Genomic DNA, 17,446 nt, shown 5'->3' with positions numbered 1-17,446 from the left:
TGTTGTAAAGTGCGCTTACCAGCACTTAGCTCTGCAGAAAAGTTCAACCAGTGCAGCCCTCTGTTACCATCTCCTTTTCATTAACCCCCAGTGACTGCGGACATGGCAGTGATGGCGTTTGCTCACTGTGCCCTCTTTTTAAAACACGGCAATTTGGAGAGTGTTGCAGAGTGTTTGATTCACATAGCATCTTGAGGGACATGCATAAAACACAGTTCTCTTTGGCTGATTTCTTTACAGAGTATACCTTGACTCCTAAAGATTAAGTCACTCCACCACTGAGGTCTCTCTATCTCTCACACACACATGCACACACATTCTTTGTGCTAACTGGTAACCACTTCCATTTGAATCTATCAATTTGAGCTATCCATTCATTCAGAAATCCCTACCCTGTGCTGGGATCTGTGCCAGGTTACAGGCATACAGAGATATGAAGATACCACCCATGTTCTCCAAAAGCCCACCATGAGCACCTACTACGTGCCAAGGACTGTGCTGCGTGCTTTCAAACTGTTGGCTATATGTTAAGTCACTTCAGTCCTGTCCAACTCTGCGACCCTATGGACTGTAGCCCTCCAGGCTCTTCTGTCCATGGGACTCTCCAGACAAGAATACTGGAGTGCATTGCCCTTTCCTTTCTCCAGGGGATCTTCCCAACCCAGGGATCAAACCCCCGTCTCTTACGTCTCCTGCATTGGCAAGCAGGTTCTTTACCACTAGCGCCCACCGGGAAGCCCTTCAAATTGCTGCTAAATCACTTCAGTCATGTCCGACTCTGTGCGACCCCATCCCTGGGATTCTCCAGGCAAGAACACTGGAGTGGGTTGCCACTTCCTTCTCCAATGCATAAAAGTGAAAAGTGAAAGTGAAGTCGCTCAGTCATGTCCGACTCTTCGCGACCCCATGGACTGCAGCCTACCAGCCTCCTCCATCCATGGGATTTTCCAGGCAAGAGTACTGGAGTGGGGTGCCATCGCCTTCTCCGTTCAAACTGCTACTGCATCCTTATTACAACCAACTGGCATGGTGACTGCCACTCTTAGTAGCAAATGAGGAATGTGAATTTCAGGCGGCGAGATGTTTTGTCCAGGGCAGAGTTGGGAAGTGGTAAGTCAGCCCTGGAAGCCAGAGCGCCTTCCCTTTCTGTCTTCTACAGTGTCCCAGATGAGGCAGGCCTTACACAGAGCAAGCCACAGGGCCTTCCTGCCTTCCCTTGGGGCCATTTTCTGGCCCTCTAGAACCTATTGGGAAATGGACTCCTGGGACCCCCTGCTGAGGCTCATGCACCCCAGATCACACCAGCCTGTGGTGGGATGAGCTAAAGACCCACTGCCTTTCCCTCTGGGGGAGACAATCAGGGGGCAGCTATCCAGAGGCTCATCAAACCCCTTGTTCTTCTCTTGTCAATTGCACAAACTCAGAACCTACTGGCACGTGGCCCCTACAATGGAAAACTGACTGGAATAAAATGCAGCCCCTGACCCGTAAGTAAGCCTCCTCCTTCCATTTCCCTCTTTCCCTCTGAGAATTTTGGATTCTCGGTCATGCACATTTCCATGCACTTCAGCACCCTAAAAACCATGCACAATGAAAGTGCCCACTCACAACCATGGGGGGAGCCAGAGTCGCCACAAGTGCACAGAACACACCCAGGGCCACAGGAGATGCTCTGTGCCAAGGATATGCAGACAAGCATGAGTCTGGGAGGAACCATTTACAATACTCCCCTTTGGACATTCCGACAGCATGTCAGCACTTCAAAGGGTCCCATCAGTCCTGTCAGAAAGAGATCCACCTGGTTTTGTTTAATTCAGCACTTCTCTGGTTTGTTTTTTTTTTTTTTACCACAACCTGTTTTGGTTTGTTGTTTTTTTTTTTTTTTTTACCACAACCTCTTTCACCATAAAAGTAATACAACAAATGTAGTTTGGGAAATATGAATGAGGCACTAACTATGTGATCATTGAGTGCCGGGTGTGCAAACACACACACGCTCTAGGATTGTTTTCAGAACCTCACAGTTAATGGCACCTACTCTCCCCAAGACCCTGATGCTGGGCAAGATTGAAGGCTGGAGGAGAAGGGGATGGCAGGATGAGAATGTTGGATGGCATCACTGACTCAATGGACATGAGTCTGAGTAAACTCCAGGAGTTGGTGATGGACAGGGAGGCCTGGTGTGCTGCAGTCCATGGGGTCGCAAAGAGTCAGACACAACTGAGCGATTGAACTGAACTGAACTCTTCCCACTGGTTTATTGGGACAAAGGGATTTTCACTGAGGTCCAGAAAGAAAAGCTCCTGGCAACTTGTTTTACGTGCACAAAATATTTAATGGTTTTTCTGAGGCATTTGCATGTCCCTTCCCTCATTTGATCTTGAAACAGTTTTCTGGCTATTCCTCTCCCTCCAAGGAAAGCCATGAATGAACACATTTCCGGGTGGGGTGGGAGGGGAGCCCAACTCTGCTTTATTCTTTGCATCAGCTTATAGACTTCTGTTTACATGAAACCATCAACCCCATTCACAGTGCTACATGGCTTAGACAGTAAAGAGTCCGCCTGCAATGCAGGAGACCCAGGTTTGTCAATTCCATGAATTTCTGATCCAAAACAGAGGGTGAGATGTGTGTGTGAATGTGTCCACTCAGGACAGGGACAAAAATGTCTTTAAATGGGTCACCAGAGAGGCTGCAGTCTAAGGCTACTGAACTCAATGGTCCCCATTCTGAGTCTGGGTGGACACAGATCCTGAAGAACAATCATGGGGGTGGGGATTAAATCAACTGCTGAACAATCAGGACCAGTCCATGCACTGAAGTGCCCACTGCAAACGGCTGTCTCTATGAGGTCGATTCTCCATCCTTGCTCATGATTTCAGCCATGGACCAACAAAATAGCATTGCCAAAAGCCTAAATAAAAAAAAGAACCTGAAACATCATCTGGTTGTCTGCACACAGCTAAATCTTCCATTTTCCTTCAGTTTTAAAACAATTTTGAAGAATGGAGATCTCTTAATGAACACCAAATCATTGGTTTCCCCTATTTTTTTTTTTTTAAAGATTTTTGTGTGTCTGGATCATTTTTAAGTCTTCTATTGAAGTTGTACAACACTGTTTCCATTTTCTATGTTTTGGCTTTTGGGAGGCTATGAGGCACGTGGGATCTTAGCTCCCAAACTAGGGGTCGAACCTGCATCCCTTGCACTGGAAGGCACAGTCTGTTAACCACTGGACCACCAGAGAAGTCACTCCCTTATTCTTTACTTGCAAAACTTTTTGGACCATATAACAGCCCCGTTTTGAGAGGTCACACAGTCCTGGTTGGGCAAGAATGAGTAGACTGATGTGGCAAGTTGGGGAAGACAGAAACATAGATGTATGATAGGCTTGTTCTTGGATTTGGCATCTTAAAATCTTCCTAAATGATCAGAGACTCCTGTGATCAGCTGAACTTGAACGGAGATGAGGTTTCTCCCATAGTTTTGTCAATAATATAGCCAGCCCTTAGTAAAGTTATATTTGTAGACAAAATTATGAAGCAAATGGAAATATCATTTAACAGGGTCATTGTTTTCTTTATTTGTATTTGTTTCATAAGCTAGTATTTCTTAATAAAAATCTGAGGTTAAAGAATTTGAATCTGATTAGCAAGAGAAGACTCCTTGCAAATTGATGAAAAAAAGAGCTTGTTTTAAAACCATTTTTAAAAAAGAAAGCTTTGCACAATTTAAACCACTCAACTAGAATGTGTGCAAAAGTTTCTATCCTTCCTGGCAGTGTAGTGCTATGTTAATATCCTAATTTTAGTAATTCTATTTATTTCTTTTCAGTGTCATCCTAATAGGTGATAAAAAATTATTAACATGCCTTTATTGTACTTGGCAAAGATCATAATGAGAATAATTACTATAGATAACACTACTGGCCAGCCAACTCCAATACATCATCCACTGCTTCTCTGTATGTTTCAACTCCAGGCTGAGGTGGACCATGGCATTTAAGGTCCCAATTTGTTCACACTTCCCTGTAACCAACTTAGGGTAGTCCCCTCCCACACTGACTCTTGTGTTTTGCTTTGGCCAATAGTAGTAAACATGATACAAACAGAGACTTGAGGTTTGTTTGGGGCTTGTTTTCTTGCTTCCCTGGGAACTCTGTAACCATCTTGTCAAAAGCTAGAGCTAACCTACTGGAGGATTCAAGACCACATACCAAGAGGCCCCAGTTACCTGGCTGCCCGAGACAAGGCTGTCATCAACAAGCCAGCCCAGCAGACTTCCCACATGACCAAAGATGCATGAGACAGCCCAGCTGAGATCAGCCAAGCCAAGTTCAGACTAGAAGAACCACCCAGCTGAGCTCAGCCAAGACAGCTGATCCACCAAAAATTATAAGCTACATAAATAGTTGCTGTTTTAGGCTGCTAAACTTTAGAGTGGTTTGTTATGGGGCAACAGATAATTAATCAACATGCCCTCCGCATTCTTCCCCACACAAGCTGAAATCCAACCCTCTGTTTCTCTGTAGTTCCTTTTTAGGTACCAAGATCTCCTGGAGAAAAGCACGGAAACTTGATGCTTGACTCCAATACAAAATTTGTAAATTTGATACAAACAATCCTTTCTTCCTCCTGAAATAACTTCATTCTCTAGGCTTCCTGGATTCCACTTTTGCTTTGTTCTCCTTGTGACTTTCTTACAGATGCTTTTCAGAATCTTTTGCCAATTCATTTTCATTATCTGGGTCTCTAATCACTGCCATGTCCCAGGCATCAGTTCTTAGATTTCTTCTCCATCTATACTCTCCAAGGTGCCCATCTAGCCTCAGAGATTTTTGGAACTAAACACTGATAGCTCCTACATTTATATTTCAACTCTTGACCTCTCCTCTGAACTCCAGACTCATGTGGTTAACCGAGCTCTCAATGTCTCCATTTGCATGTCTCATGGGCACCTCAAACTTAACATGTCCACATCCAAACTCTACAAACTTCTCCTCCAGTCTTCCCCAGCACAAAAATGGCAAATTCATCCCTCTCTATTCCCATCAGTTCAGTTCAGTCGCTCAGTCGTGTCCAACTCTGCGACCCCATGAATCGCAGCACGCCAGGCCTCCCTGTCCATCACCAACTCCCAGAGTTTACTCAAACTCATGTCCATTGAGTCAGTGATGCCATCCAGCCATCTCATCCTCTGTCGTCCCCTTCTCCTCCTGCCCCCAATCCCTCCCAGCATCAGGGTCTTTTCCAATGAGTCAGCTCTTCATATGAGGTGGCCAAAGTATTGGAGTTTCAGCTTTAGCATCAGTCCCTCCAATGAACACCCAGGACTGATCTCCTTTAGGATGGCCTGGTTGGATCTCCTTGCAGTCCAAGGGACTCTCAAGAGCCTTCTCCAACACCACAGTTCAAAAGCATCAATTCTTCGGCACTCAGCTTCTTCACAGTCCAACTCTCACATCCATACGTGACCACTACCACACAATAATTTATCAGCAAATCTTGTCAGCTCTTCCTTGTAAACACCTCTAGAGCCTAATCACTTCCCACACCTCCATGTCCTGGTACACCACCATCTCTCACCTGGACTCCTACAAAAGCCTCCTAATGGGTCTCTCTGCTTCTCTACAGTCTATTTCCACACAGCAGCCAGAGTGAGCCTTTAAAATGCAAGTCACATCCTGTCGTTCCTCTCAAAATCCTCTTCTAATGAGTCCTGATCTTCATTCACAAAAAAATCCCAAGTTCTGACTTTGATTTATAAAGCCTGACAAGATCAACCTCAGTCTCTCTGACTCAGCTGCTACAAACTTCCTCCCTAGCTCACATCAGCTCTTTGGCCTTCATGTTCTTCCTTAAGCAAGTCAAGACATTTCCTCCTCCAGGCTTTGCACATACTGTTCCATCTGCTTGGGATGTTCTTCCACTAGATAACCTTACATATCACTTCAATAAAGTCTTTCTCACATGTCACTTTATCAGCGAGGCCTTCCCCAACTTCTTGCTAAAACAGCACCATATTCCCCTTTCCACATCTCCAATCCCTTATCGTGCTTTGGTTTTCTTCTTCATACTCATCACCTCCCAACCTACTATATTTTTATCTCTCTGGTTATTGTCTATGTCTCCCTCATCAAACTGTAAGCACTACAGGAGTATGAACTTTGTCTTGTTCATTGCAGCATCCTTTGTGCCTAGTTAACAGCAAACAATTGATAAGTATCTGTTACCTGAAAGGAGAGAAGGAGGCAAACAGGATGTAGTTTTTCTAGCCACCATTGTGGTCCCAGGCAAGAAAGAAAGAGGTTGGCAATGGGAGTTGGTTAGCCAGGCAACAGAGTTGGCCATAGAGTTCATTACCTCTTTGTGAGGCTATTGCAAAGTCCCAACAAGTGTCCTGGCCTCTAGCCTAACCTCTCCCATCTATCATCCACAATGCACTGGAGTAGTCTTTCTGAGATACAGGTTGGGCATTACTGTCTTCCTGAAGAACGCTCAGTGGCTTAATACTGCCTAGAGTATAAAGGTCAAACTCCTCGGTCTGGCAGTTAAGACTCTCCACAGTTTTCATCTATCTTCTGGTTTCATCTTTCATTGCATCTCAAGCACTGTGAACTCTAAACCCCAAGGACATTCATCATAAGTAATCATTGCTGTCTCCTGGCTCTTCCAGCCTGGATGCCTTTATCTTTTCCCCCCCATGAATATCCCACTTGTCCTTCAAGGCTTGGTTAAAACATAACCTCTTCCATGACACTTTCCCACATCAGAATTAAATGCTTCCTTCTCTTTTTTCCCCAGGACATGGTTTAGACTCCACAGTAGACACCTGCCCATCAGGCTTGGTATTCCAACGATTTATTTCTGTCTTTCCAACACGAGATGCTTGGGGTCAGGAATCAATCTTAAACCTTTCTGTAGTCATCCCAATGCCTGTCAAAGTGCCCTGCTCATAGTAAAAGCCAATAACTGGTTTGTGAACTAAAACCATATAGAGAAATTGCCAGATAAAATACAACTATCCTGAACCAAAGGCACTGCGTTTAAGATAAATTAAAAAATATAAGTGTAACATCAGTGCCAAATTTGTTATAATAAATCTAAGGAGAAAACCTCAACCATTGCAGTTGATTAGACATCTGAAATGTTACAACGGATGGCTCATGAGAAGCAGGAATTATGATTCCTATCCTCTTCCTTAGTCTCCTTAAATATTCAGAACAAGCATGAAGGGGAATTTTTAAAGAGAAGAGAGGAATTGAGGGCTTCAGCTCTTCTCCCCATCAATTATTTCTCTTGCTGACACAGAGGCAGAATCTGGCCCCATGCCTACCTCTTTCTGGTTTCGATGGATTTGGCCGTCTTGATGGTGCTTCCATCCTGAGGGGCATCCCTTTCCTGAGAGGCAGGAGCATCTCTAACGGGCAGTGGGAGGACCACCGTTTCCTGAGTCACCGGGATGACCTCCTCGTCCACCCCTTGCTGGCCCAGGTGCTGCTTGGCATAATCAAAGCCCTGCACAGGCTGCAAAAAGGAAACAGATTTGCAGTCATGTTTCTGGCAAAGTGTGATACTCACAGCAGCTTTAAGAGAAGACAGGTGGGAAAGTGCACATGATGGGACCGTACTTAGCTTTCCAATGAACAAGAGTTAACTCAAATCTCCATCCTAATTTCTGTCTCTATGAAATCAAAGTCCACATTAATTCCACCTAGCTACAGAACCTCTATAGAGAAGACTCAGAAAAATGAACAGTATAAACAAGATGCAAAAATGTTTATGAGAACAAGTTCTTTCAAGGATTTTAGACCACTTATTCTAAGTCACTGGATACTGCTAATTAGAAGCTCTTAATTGCTACATTAAACAGGTCCTGCCTCTTCTACATAAGAATAGTTCTGTCATCCCTTAAGTCCTTTGAAATAACAGGTTGTGTGACTTTGCCAAGTCATTGAAATCTGAACCTCAATGTTTTCATCTGAGAAATGAAGATAATCATATCTGTTCTACCTCCACCACCCTGGAGTGTTAGAGAAAATCTCAGATCTAAAAACAAAAAAGGAAAAACACGCTACCACATATAAGGCAGTATAATTATGAATAATAAAATGGAACTTATGGAATCACTCTCTAATCCAGACAGTTCCCTTCAGCAGGCTAGCTCGCCTCTCATTTCTCATGACTGAGAAATTAGCAAGGTTTTTATTGCAGTGTCTGAAATCCCAAGTGAATAGAGCAGCTGTGAGCAAAACCCAACAGACATGTATTAGTGGGGTAATAAAAAACCAAGAAGCATGTTTAAACAATTCCTGGGAGTGTCTCTATTCTGCTCAATGCCCCAAAGCAGCACAACAGGGATTTGAGGCAGGACAATGGGGTGGCTAGGAGCAGCAGCTCTGAAAACAGACAGCTGGGGTTCACATCCTCTCTCTGACACACATTAGCTGTGTGACCTTGGGTAAGGGACTGAAAGTCTCTGTGCCTGTTTCCTCATCAGTAACGTGAAGAGAATATAGCGTGAGCAGGATCAAACATGTATGTCTGTGACAGTGATATTTAACCACCCTCAAAGGGATGCCACGTAAATTAGATAAGTAAATTCAAGTCCAGCATTTAGCTAAGTACCTGACCCATAGTATGTGCTCAATCAGTATTTGTTCAAATTGTTTTCCTGCCTACTAAATCATTGGCCAGGTGAAACGGACATCAGAGATTCTCTTTAAGAAAATTTGGGGTGAAACTTAACCTCTATCATTAGGGTTCTATCAGAACTTGATATGATCAGACATTCCTTTTTTAGCACCTTACTTAGTCAAGAACTGTAACAGGAAGGCCAGATTAAATGGTCTAAGACTGTGGCCCAACCCATCATATAGTGTCTCAGAATGGGGGGAGTTTTATTGCTAAGTCCAGAAAAGCTTCCTTTTTCAAGCTGTCTGTAGTATAGCCAAGGGCTTCTCCAGTGGCTCAGCAGTAAAGAACCACCTGCAATGCAGGAGACACAGGAGATGAGGGTTCAATCCCTGGATGGGGAAGATCTCTTGGAGGGAGACATGGCAACCCATGACTTGCTAGAATACTGACTCACCTGCTTCTCCTACGAACAATTAATCACCAGTTGAATTCAACTGAAATGTTTCTGGAAATTGACCTCTTCTCTCCAGGTCCACTGCTGTACTGACCCTGCCATGGTCTTGTAATTTCCATTTTGCTCCTTTCCAGACCCATCCTTGACAATCCTCCAAAGTTATCTCCCTTAGAAATTCATCAGGTCATCACTCCCTCATTAAAAACTCTCCCTGGCACCCAAACTCTTTGGCAAGGCATTCAAGACCCTTGAATTCTGTGTGAACCCATGTGTCCGGTCTCATCTCCTATTGGTCCCTTTTCTGCTCCACCCTCATCCTCCCATTATCCTGTTCAGTTTTGTTCCAACTCTAGGATGGGGCATTGGCTTGTGTCAGGGACTGTGCTTGATGCTGGAAATATAAAGGTGAATAATAACTGGTTCCCCTACCCTCAAGAAGCTCACAGTTTCCGTTTCACTTGATATTGTTGGTACAACACTGAATACATTATATAAGTTATGTCATTTCATCATCACTGTAGCCCAAGGAGGTAGGTGTTGGTATGGTTCTCCGTTTTAAAGATGAAGAAACTGAGGTTCAGAGAGGTTCATCAGTTTCCCCAGGCTCACAGAGCTGGTCTAGGGTAGAGCCAGGAAATGAATCCAGGACCATAGAAGGCAGAGCCAGAACAGCCAGCCACTGCTTGATGATTCATCCCACCGCCTCTTCTTTCTTTCTGCAGCCTGCCGCCTAGGTTGGGCATCTCCCATCACACTTCGCCTGGCTCCTGTTTCCAGTCTCCTGGCCTGTGTGTGAGTTACTGGCAGTCTGAAGCAGCAGCTAAGAACCTAGTGAGGACAAGCTGGTGCTGGCTTGTCCCTCTCGTTCCCACCTTCTGTGGCTCCTCTCCCTTCACACTGCACTGGATACTTCAGGGGACTGAGCTGATGATGGGTGACCAGAAGGACATTAAGGAATGACAGGCTTCAGAGGTGGCCTTTGTTATTAGGTTAACAAGAATCTCTGTACATGTTCAGTACTTACAGCCTGCAAGACACTGATACCTCATTTCATTCTCACAACAACCCTATGGGGAAAACTGGGCAAACAGCACAGTCTTCACTTTATGGGTAAGAAAACAAAAGCTCAGAGAGGTTCAGTGACTTGCCTAAGACCACACAGCTAAGTGGTGAAAGATTCAAGACTTGTACCCCGCTCTTCTGACTGACAGAAAAGCGGTCTTTCAACCTCCAACTTGAAACACCTGAGATTAACTAATTGCCCGCTGGACACACACTAGGAACCCCTAACACCACTAATACAACATCATGAAACATTTATAGTTGCTTTAATGAGTTTTGTAAAAGTTTCAAATCAAAATAATCCCTAACAATTTCAAAGGTAGACATGTTACCTGGATTTTTTTAAGAAACATGTGTAAGAATAAAGATCAACTTACCTATAATGTTTATTCTGTACAAGGCATATTCAAAGTAATTCACATAACTCAATCCTCACAACAAAGTGTAAGTGAACACTGTTATCACCCCCAATTCACAGATGGGGAAAACTGAGGCACATAAAAATAGTATGTGAGAAAAGAACAGGGCATCTTTAAGGGGTGACTGAGCCATCCTGAGCAGGGCATGCCAACCCTCCAAGCTCCATTCTGCATCCCCACATGGCTTTAACCACTTTCTCTTCAGGTTGCCTGTTCCAAGGGGCCATGTCCTCTTCAGTTATAGGAAGGGAAAATCTGGGGAAAGGCTGTGAATCCAGACAAAGAGGAAGCAAAAGTGAACGAGGCAGAAAGGAGGTGACAAAGGCATGACACCCCGCTGTCCTCCTGCGTTGATTGTTTTTTAACCTTCTGCCTGCGTCCGGCTGAGAGCAGGGGTAACAGGGTTACATCTGTGGTATTGATCCCTTGTCTCTGCAGACGGGGGCAGGCAGGTAAGGCCTGATCTCGGCTCTGAGACAGCCACACTCACCTCCTCTGAGCCTGCTGGGTCTACTAGTGAGGCTCAGCAAAGGTCCCAGCCGTGTCCTCTGGCTCCGCGGCCAACATCCTTAAAGATGCAGTGGTGTCCCTGGAAACTAGGAGACCAGCCTCCCCGTCTCTGGGTTGGTGGCAATAGCTAACTTTCTCTTCCCGCCTCGTCCCTTGGCACTAAATGAATTCTGCTCACACACTCAAGTTGTGAGAAGTGACGCAGGCGGCTCGCTCCTCTGGCAGACACCGCAGTGTCCCTGGGTTGCACCAGCAGAAGGAGCGCGGTAAGAAAGAGGCAGTTCCGCCCCACTGGTTTTCCGTGACAACAGGGCTTTGGAAATCAAAGTGCGTAGCCCAGCCTCACTGAGGGAGAAAACCACCACTGCCACCCCCACGACTGAACTCAGTCATCTCACGGAACATAAATTTGCTTGATTTTCCACAGCAGCTGGGTATCTCTTGAAGCACAATGTACCGGGCAAGGACATAAAAGGGGCTATGAAAACTCACAAACATGAATCTGTTCCAGCCTCAGACAGCTTTCCAGCCAGGGGATATGCTGAAATCACGTGCTGCCCAGCTCATCTCGGCAAATTAATAAAATTTTGCCTTCATCAATCACGTGAAGATGGCATTTACAACCTTGGTATGGCATGCTTTGCATTCCTGGACTTGGCTGCAATTAGATTCTGGTAATTACTGTTATGTCTGAAAGGCTCAGATTGTAACTGAGCTAAGATGGAAATGAAATACCCCTTCTTGGAATAGCGTCATTTTTCACTGCTTGGGTAATTACCAACATCATGCCGTGTCCTGGCAGCAGGTACCTTTGTGTCAACAGACACAGAATGACATTCTTTGGGGTTGGGCCCTTTGCTAGACACAGTGTCTTAGCAAGCTGCAGCTTCTCAACAGGTGACTCGGTTTAATAAACAACCAAATTCATTTGATTTCTTTTGTTGAAGCAAGGTAGGGTCATCCAGGAAGAACTAGGCATGCGTGACTCCCAGCAAGGACAACCACCATGTCATGCAGTCCAATTGAAGTGAAATTCCATTCTCTGTTTCATTCTTGCCCAGAGAATTAGGCAGAACAAGTGCAGAGGTTAGGGGCTGGAGGAGGGTTCTACCCACCAAGTCTCAGGGTTCAGGATGGTGTATAATGTAGACAAAGCCCAAAGACTCAGGTATGGACCTGAGTGCCCCCCTCTGCTGTGGATAAGTCCCACTGTCTCTCATTCTTTTGAGTTTCTCTGCAGTAAAATGAAAATAATAAGAGCTGCCCTGACTATGACCTACCTCATAGGACTACTGTGATGAACAAACAAGGTGACAGACCTGGAAGAGCCCAGGATATTGTAAGACATTATTTAAACATTATATGATAATCTGGGTAGTAGAGGTTATTATGTTCCTTTTGGGTACTATGGTGAAGGGAGCTATGTGACCGGAAAACTTGTTATTGTTGAGTTGCTCAGTCGTGTCCGACTCTTTGTGACCCCATGGACTATGTAGTCCGCTAGGCTCCTCTGTCCATAGGATTTCTCAAGCAAGAATACTAGAATAGGTTGCCATTTCCTGACCCAGGGATCAAACCTGGGTCTCCTGCCCTGCAGGTGGATTTATTACCGCTGAGCTGCCAGAGAAGTTCGACTGGAAAATTAGCCTTTGGAATTTCCTCAGTTTGCCCCTCTCCCAGTCACTGGAGGGGGATGGTGCAGCCTCATGGAGGCTGTGGATGGTGGATGGCGCCCCCGGCTAGCCTTCAGTGAAGCCACTGAACTGGGGTTTGATAGCCGCCCAGCCAAGGCTCTGCAGCTTGGTCATCATGCAGCCTTTTTTTTTTTTTTAATTATTTATTTGACTGTCTTAGTTGCAGCCAAGTCTTAGTTGCAGCATTCGGGATCTAGTTACCTGACCGGGAATATAACCTGGACCCCCTGCATTGGGGGCGTGAACTCTTAGCCACTGGACCACCAGGGAAGTCCCCATCATGCAGCCGTTGAAGATCAGCCACTCTGGCCAGTGGAAGAAGGAAGGTTTTGAGGATCTGATGTGCCCCCAAAGAGCCTTGAGTTAGGAGCCAAGACACCTGGTTCTACCATCAGTTCTGCTCCTTACTCACTGTGCCATCGTGAAAAAGTCAGTTCTCTGTAAAAGGGAAGGTGTCAGAACAGATGAGCTCTGAGACCCCTTTCAAGTCTATCTAACGCCTCATTTTCTGTGCCTCTTGTTTCCTCCTCTGTAAAATAATGTTCTTCCTCAAGGGGCTGCTACGAAGAGTAGGCGAGCTGGTGCCTGCAAAGCCCTGAGAAGCACTTAGAGCAGAGAGTTATTGTGTCCTGATTATAAAAATGAAGGTCTGCACAGCAATGCAAATATCCTTAACAATACTGAGCTGAACACTTCAAAAGGGCTAACATGGTACACTTTATGTTATGTATATTTTACCGCAAGTTTTTAAACATTCAGATAAGTAACAGAAGGGTCTCCTTCAACATGAGGACTGAAGAGGAGGTTTCCGAAGGTACTTGCCATGACCGGAATGGCCAAAAGGCAGGCAAAGCCCCCCTGGGCCAGGGCTCCCACCCCTCTCCTCTCGGCTTCCGACACGTACCTTTGCTCGCTGAGGCAGGTTCATCACGGTGTCTGGCTTGAAGTCGTTCTTGTTCTTGCGGCAGAGGACGGCAGTGATGATGATGATGATGACGGTGACCACGGCGATCGGCGCCAGCACCGCGGCGATGATCCACAGGTTGTTGGGTGGGTTCTTCACCACGGCTGCGGGGTTGGGGGGGGGGAGCATGTGACCAGGAGCTCAGGGAAGTGAAAACAGCCCTGAGATAAGCGTCCCCCAGTCCCCAGTCATGAGGTGGTTGAGAGGCTTTGGGCTCAGAAAGGCTCTTGCCTTGACAGGTTACTCCAGGTCTCTGAGTCTCAGTGTCCCCATCTGTAAAATGGGGCTATCCTGTGGCGAGGCGTCAGAGAGAGAAGGTACATGTGGTGCCTGGTGTAGCCCCTAGGAGGTGCTCAATGAGTGAAAGTCTTTACGAGGACTAGGAGGAGGAAGAGGAAGATGGATGAGGATCAATTTTCCCCACTGGTGATGTCCATGAATCAGAAGAGAGAACTCTTGAGGATTAGTGCGTTGCTTCAATCAGAAGGCAAAGGTCACAGAGAGATGACTTGAAATATTGTAGTGAAGTCGCCTTCTGAGTGACCAATGAATAAAACATACCTGAGTGGATGGATCTGCTCCCATCCTGCCATGGTAGGCTGGGGATGCTTGGAAATGCCATGCTCTAGTCAATACCATGTCCGATTAGACACGGGTAATCTGGCCAGACAGTAGGAAAGGTGGTGGGCAAGATGGCTGAACTGGTTGTTTTAGCTTGTGATACTGTCTGCTAATAACACACAAGCTGTCGTCTCTCCCACTCCCTGGATGATCTCGTAGACTCGTGGCATTAAACACCATCTGTGCAGATGATGCTCTTTTACATAGCTCTAACTATGACCCGTACCCCAAACTCCAGATTCCTATATCCAACTGCCAACTCAAATCTCCAACTGGATACATAAGAGATGTCTCAAATTTAATACATCTGGAACACAACTCTTAATCTCTCACTCCCTAAAACCTGTTCTTGTGATATCCTCTACTCCAATAAGTAGTAACTCTTTCCTTCCAGCTGCTCAGGTCAATAACTGTCATCAATGTCAACCTGTTTCTTTTATTCTCTCCCAATATCCTATTTGACAACAAACTCTGTCATCCCCATCTTCAAAATATATTACTTCTTTCTATTGCTATGGTCCAACCTACCAACATGTCTCACCTGAACTACTGCAATGGTCTCTTCCCTTGTTCTCTATAGTCTATTTGTAACACAGAAGCTGGAGTGATCCTTTGAAAATTCAGATCACAACATTCTTCTGCTCAAACCCTGCAGAGGCTCCAACCCCATTCAGAGTAAGAGCCACAGTATAATTTCTACAAGACTTTAAGTGATCTGTTCGAACCAACCGTGTTAGTTACTTCTCTGCTCTTACGGCTATTCCTTCAACCCACTCTGTTCCAGCCTACCTTCCTCTGACTGTTCCTCAAACATGCTGGATATGCTTCTGCCTCAGGGCCTTTACACCAGCTTATTCTTCTACCTAGAACACTCTTCACCTAGATATCCACATGACTCTCTTCCTCCTTCCTTCAGGGCTCTGAATAAGTGTCATTATATCTGTGAGGCTTTCCCTGTATTCTTTGTAAAATAACAATCCCTGCCCCAAGCACTCTCCATCCCCCTTTTCCTACTTAGCTTTCCTTTAAATCAGTGCTTCTCAAACTGTAAAGTGAAAGTGTTAAAGTGAAAGTCATTCAGTCATGTCTGACTCTTTGTGACACCATGGACTGTACAGTCCATGGTATTCTCCAGGCCAGAATACTGGAGTGGGTAGCCATTTCCTTCTCCAGGGGATCTTCCCAACCCAGGGATCAAACCCAGGTCTCCCTCAGTGCAGGGTGATTCTTTACCAGCTGAGCCACTAAGGAAGCCCAAGAACACTGGAGTGGGTAGCCTATCCCTTCTCCAGAAGATCTTCCTGACCCAGGAATCGAACTGGGATCTCCTGCATTGCAGGCAGATTCTTTACCAGCTGAGCTATCAGGGAAGCCCTTCAAACTAAAGTGCAGGCCAATCACCTAGGAATCTTGCTCAATGTGGATTCTAATTTTGTGGATTGGGATGGGTCCAGCTCTAATAGGTTCTTTGGGACACCAGTCCACCATCTTCTCTGTCTACTGGCTGTCTGAATAAAATCACTATTTCTTGCCTCAACAACTTGTGTCTCAATTTGTTGGCCTGGCATGTGGTAAGTAATATGAGCCTGGACTTGGTAACATGCCTAATAAGCTCCCAGTAGATACCCATGCAGCAGGGCCCCGGGTCATACTTGGAGTGGTGAGACTCTAAAGTATATGTTACCATCTGCTATGATACATACGTATTTGCTCACCATCTGTCACCCCCTGCCCCTCGTTTAGCGTGTATACCCTAACAGAGCAGGGCGGTGTATTTTTTGTCTCTTGTTTGCTGCATCCCCAGGGCCAGAACAGGGCCTTGCACACAGTAGTGAAAAGTGAAAGTGAAAGTTGCTCAGTCGTGTCCAACTCTTTGCAACCCCATGGACTACAGAGTCCATGGAATTCTCCAGGTCAGAATACTGGAGTGGGTAGCCTTTCTCTGCTCCAGGGGATCTTCCCAACCCAGGGACTGAACCAGGGTCTCCTGCATTGCAGGTGGATTCTTTACCAGCTGAGCCACAAGGGAAGTCCAAGAATACTGGAGTGGGTAGCCTATCCCTTCTTCAGCGGATCTTCCCAACTCAGGAATCAACCCGGGGTCTCCTGCATTGCAGGCGGCTTCTTTACCAACTGAGCTATCAAGAAAGCCCCTGCACATAGTAGGTACTCAATTAAAAGTTGAATGAATGTATAACTAAACTATCATTATTCCTGTTGCAATTTGGCTCCCCATATAGGTTTCCACAAAGGACAGAGTAAAAGCCATTTAAGGGAGAAGTTCCCTTCTTGGTAGTTCCAACCCATGAAAGTGTGCTGTGAGTGTGCTAAGTTGCTTCGGTTGTGTCTGACTCTTGTGACCTCATGGACTGTATCCCGCCAGGCTCCTCTGTCCATGGAATTCTCCAGGTTAGAATACTGGAGTGGGTTGCCATTTCCTTTTCCAAGTTCCAATCCACATTTTAAATTAAATACTTTCAATCTGGCTTATATATCACTCTCTTATAAGTCTGGTTAGCCTAAGTTGGTACTCCTGATCCTGTTTAATTCTGGGGGCTACTAAACTCACAAAACTGAGGACTCAAGTCTGGAGTGCAAAGACCCCCATCAGTAAGCATCACACGGTGAGGACCCGCCTGAGGAGCCAGCTGGTCTTTCTCTGACATCAACCACCCCCTGACTTCCACTGGCACCTCATTAGCCAAGATTTACCTCTCCTCAGGCAGCACTTGACTCAGGAGTGCGATTAGTACAAAATAACTTCTTTTCCACAGTTTTTGTCAATCGGTGATTAATCACATTATTAACTTCTGAAAACAGCTCATTAGATAATGTGCTTCTATTGACATTAAACATGTAATTGCTGCTGCTTTTAGTAATTCAATATTTCTATGTAAGTTTTAGGCCATTAACATTTTTTAAAGCTTAATGCTTCTGTGAAAAATATCAATTTTGGCTATTCTATCCTGATGGGGAAAAATGTATAGTATATCAGAACATGATAGCCTAGATATATTTATATGTATTTTTTTCATTAGCAAGAATGAAATATTAACATGTGTTCAGCTTTTACTCAGCCTTATTGT

The 17,446-nt window shown here is 45.3% G+C and overlaps 1 protein-coding gene across 2 annotated transcripts in view; it reads right to left on the bottom strand.

Moving 5' to 3' along the window:
* Window positions 1-17,446, bottom strand: part of KIAA1549L (KIAA1549 like) — a 300,774-nt gene that overhangs the window by 71,084 nt on the left and 212,244 nt on the right. For both annotated transcript variants that reach the window (XM_043908885.1, XM_043908889.1), the window contains exons 11-12: window positions 13,680-13,843; window positions 7,336-7,526 (exon numbers count right to left, since the gene is read on the bottom strand). In XM_043908885.1, coding sequence (XP_043764820.1) covers window positions 7,336-7,526; window positions 13,680-13,843 — 355 coding nt within the window. The remainder of the gene's footprint in view (window positions 1-7,335; window positions 7,527-13,679; window positions 13,844-17,446) is intronic.

The sequence above is a fragment of the Cervus elaphus genome, chromosome 1, assembly GCF_910594005.1.
Source record: "Cervus elaphus chromosome 1, mCerEla1.1, whole genome shotgun sequence".
NCBI lineage: Eukaryota > Metazoa > Chordata > Mammalia > Artiodactyla > Cervidae > Cervus > Cervus elaphus.
The sequence above is the reverse complement of the archived record's forward strand: the minus strand, read 5'-3'. Positions and strand labels throughout refer to the sequence as shown.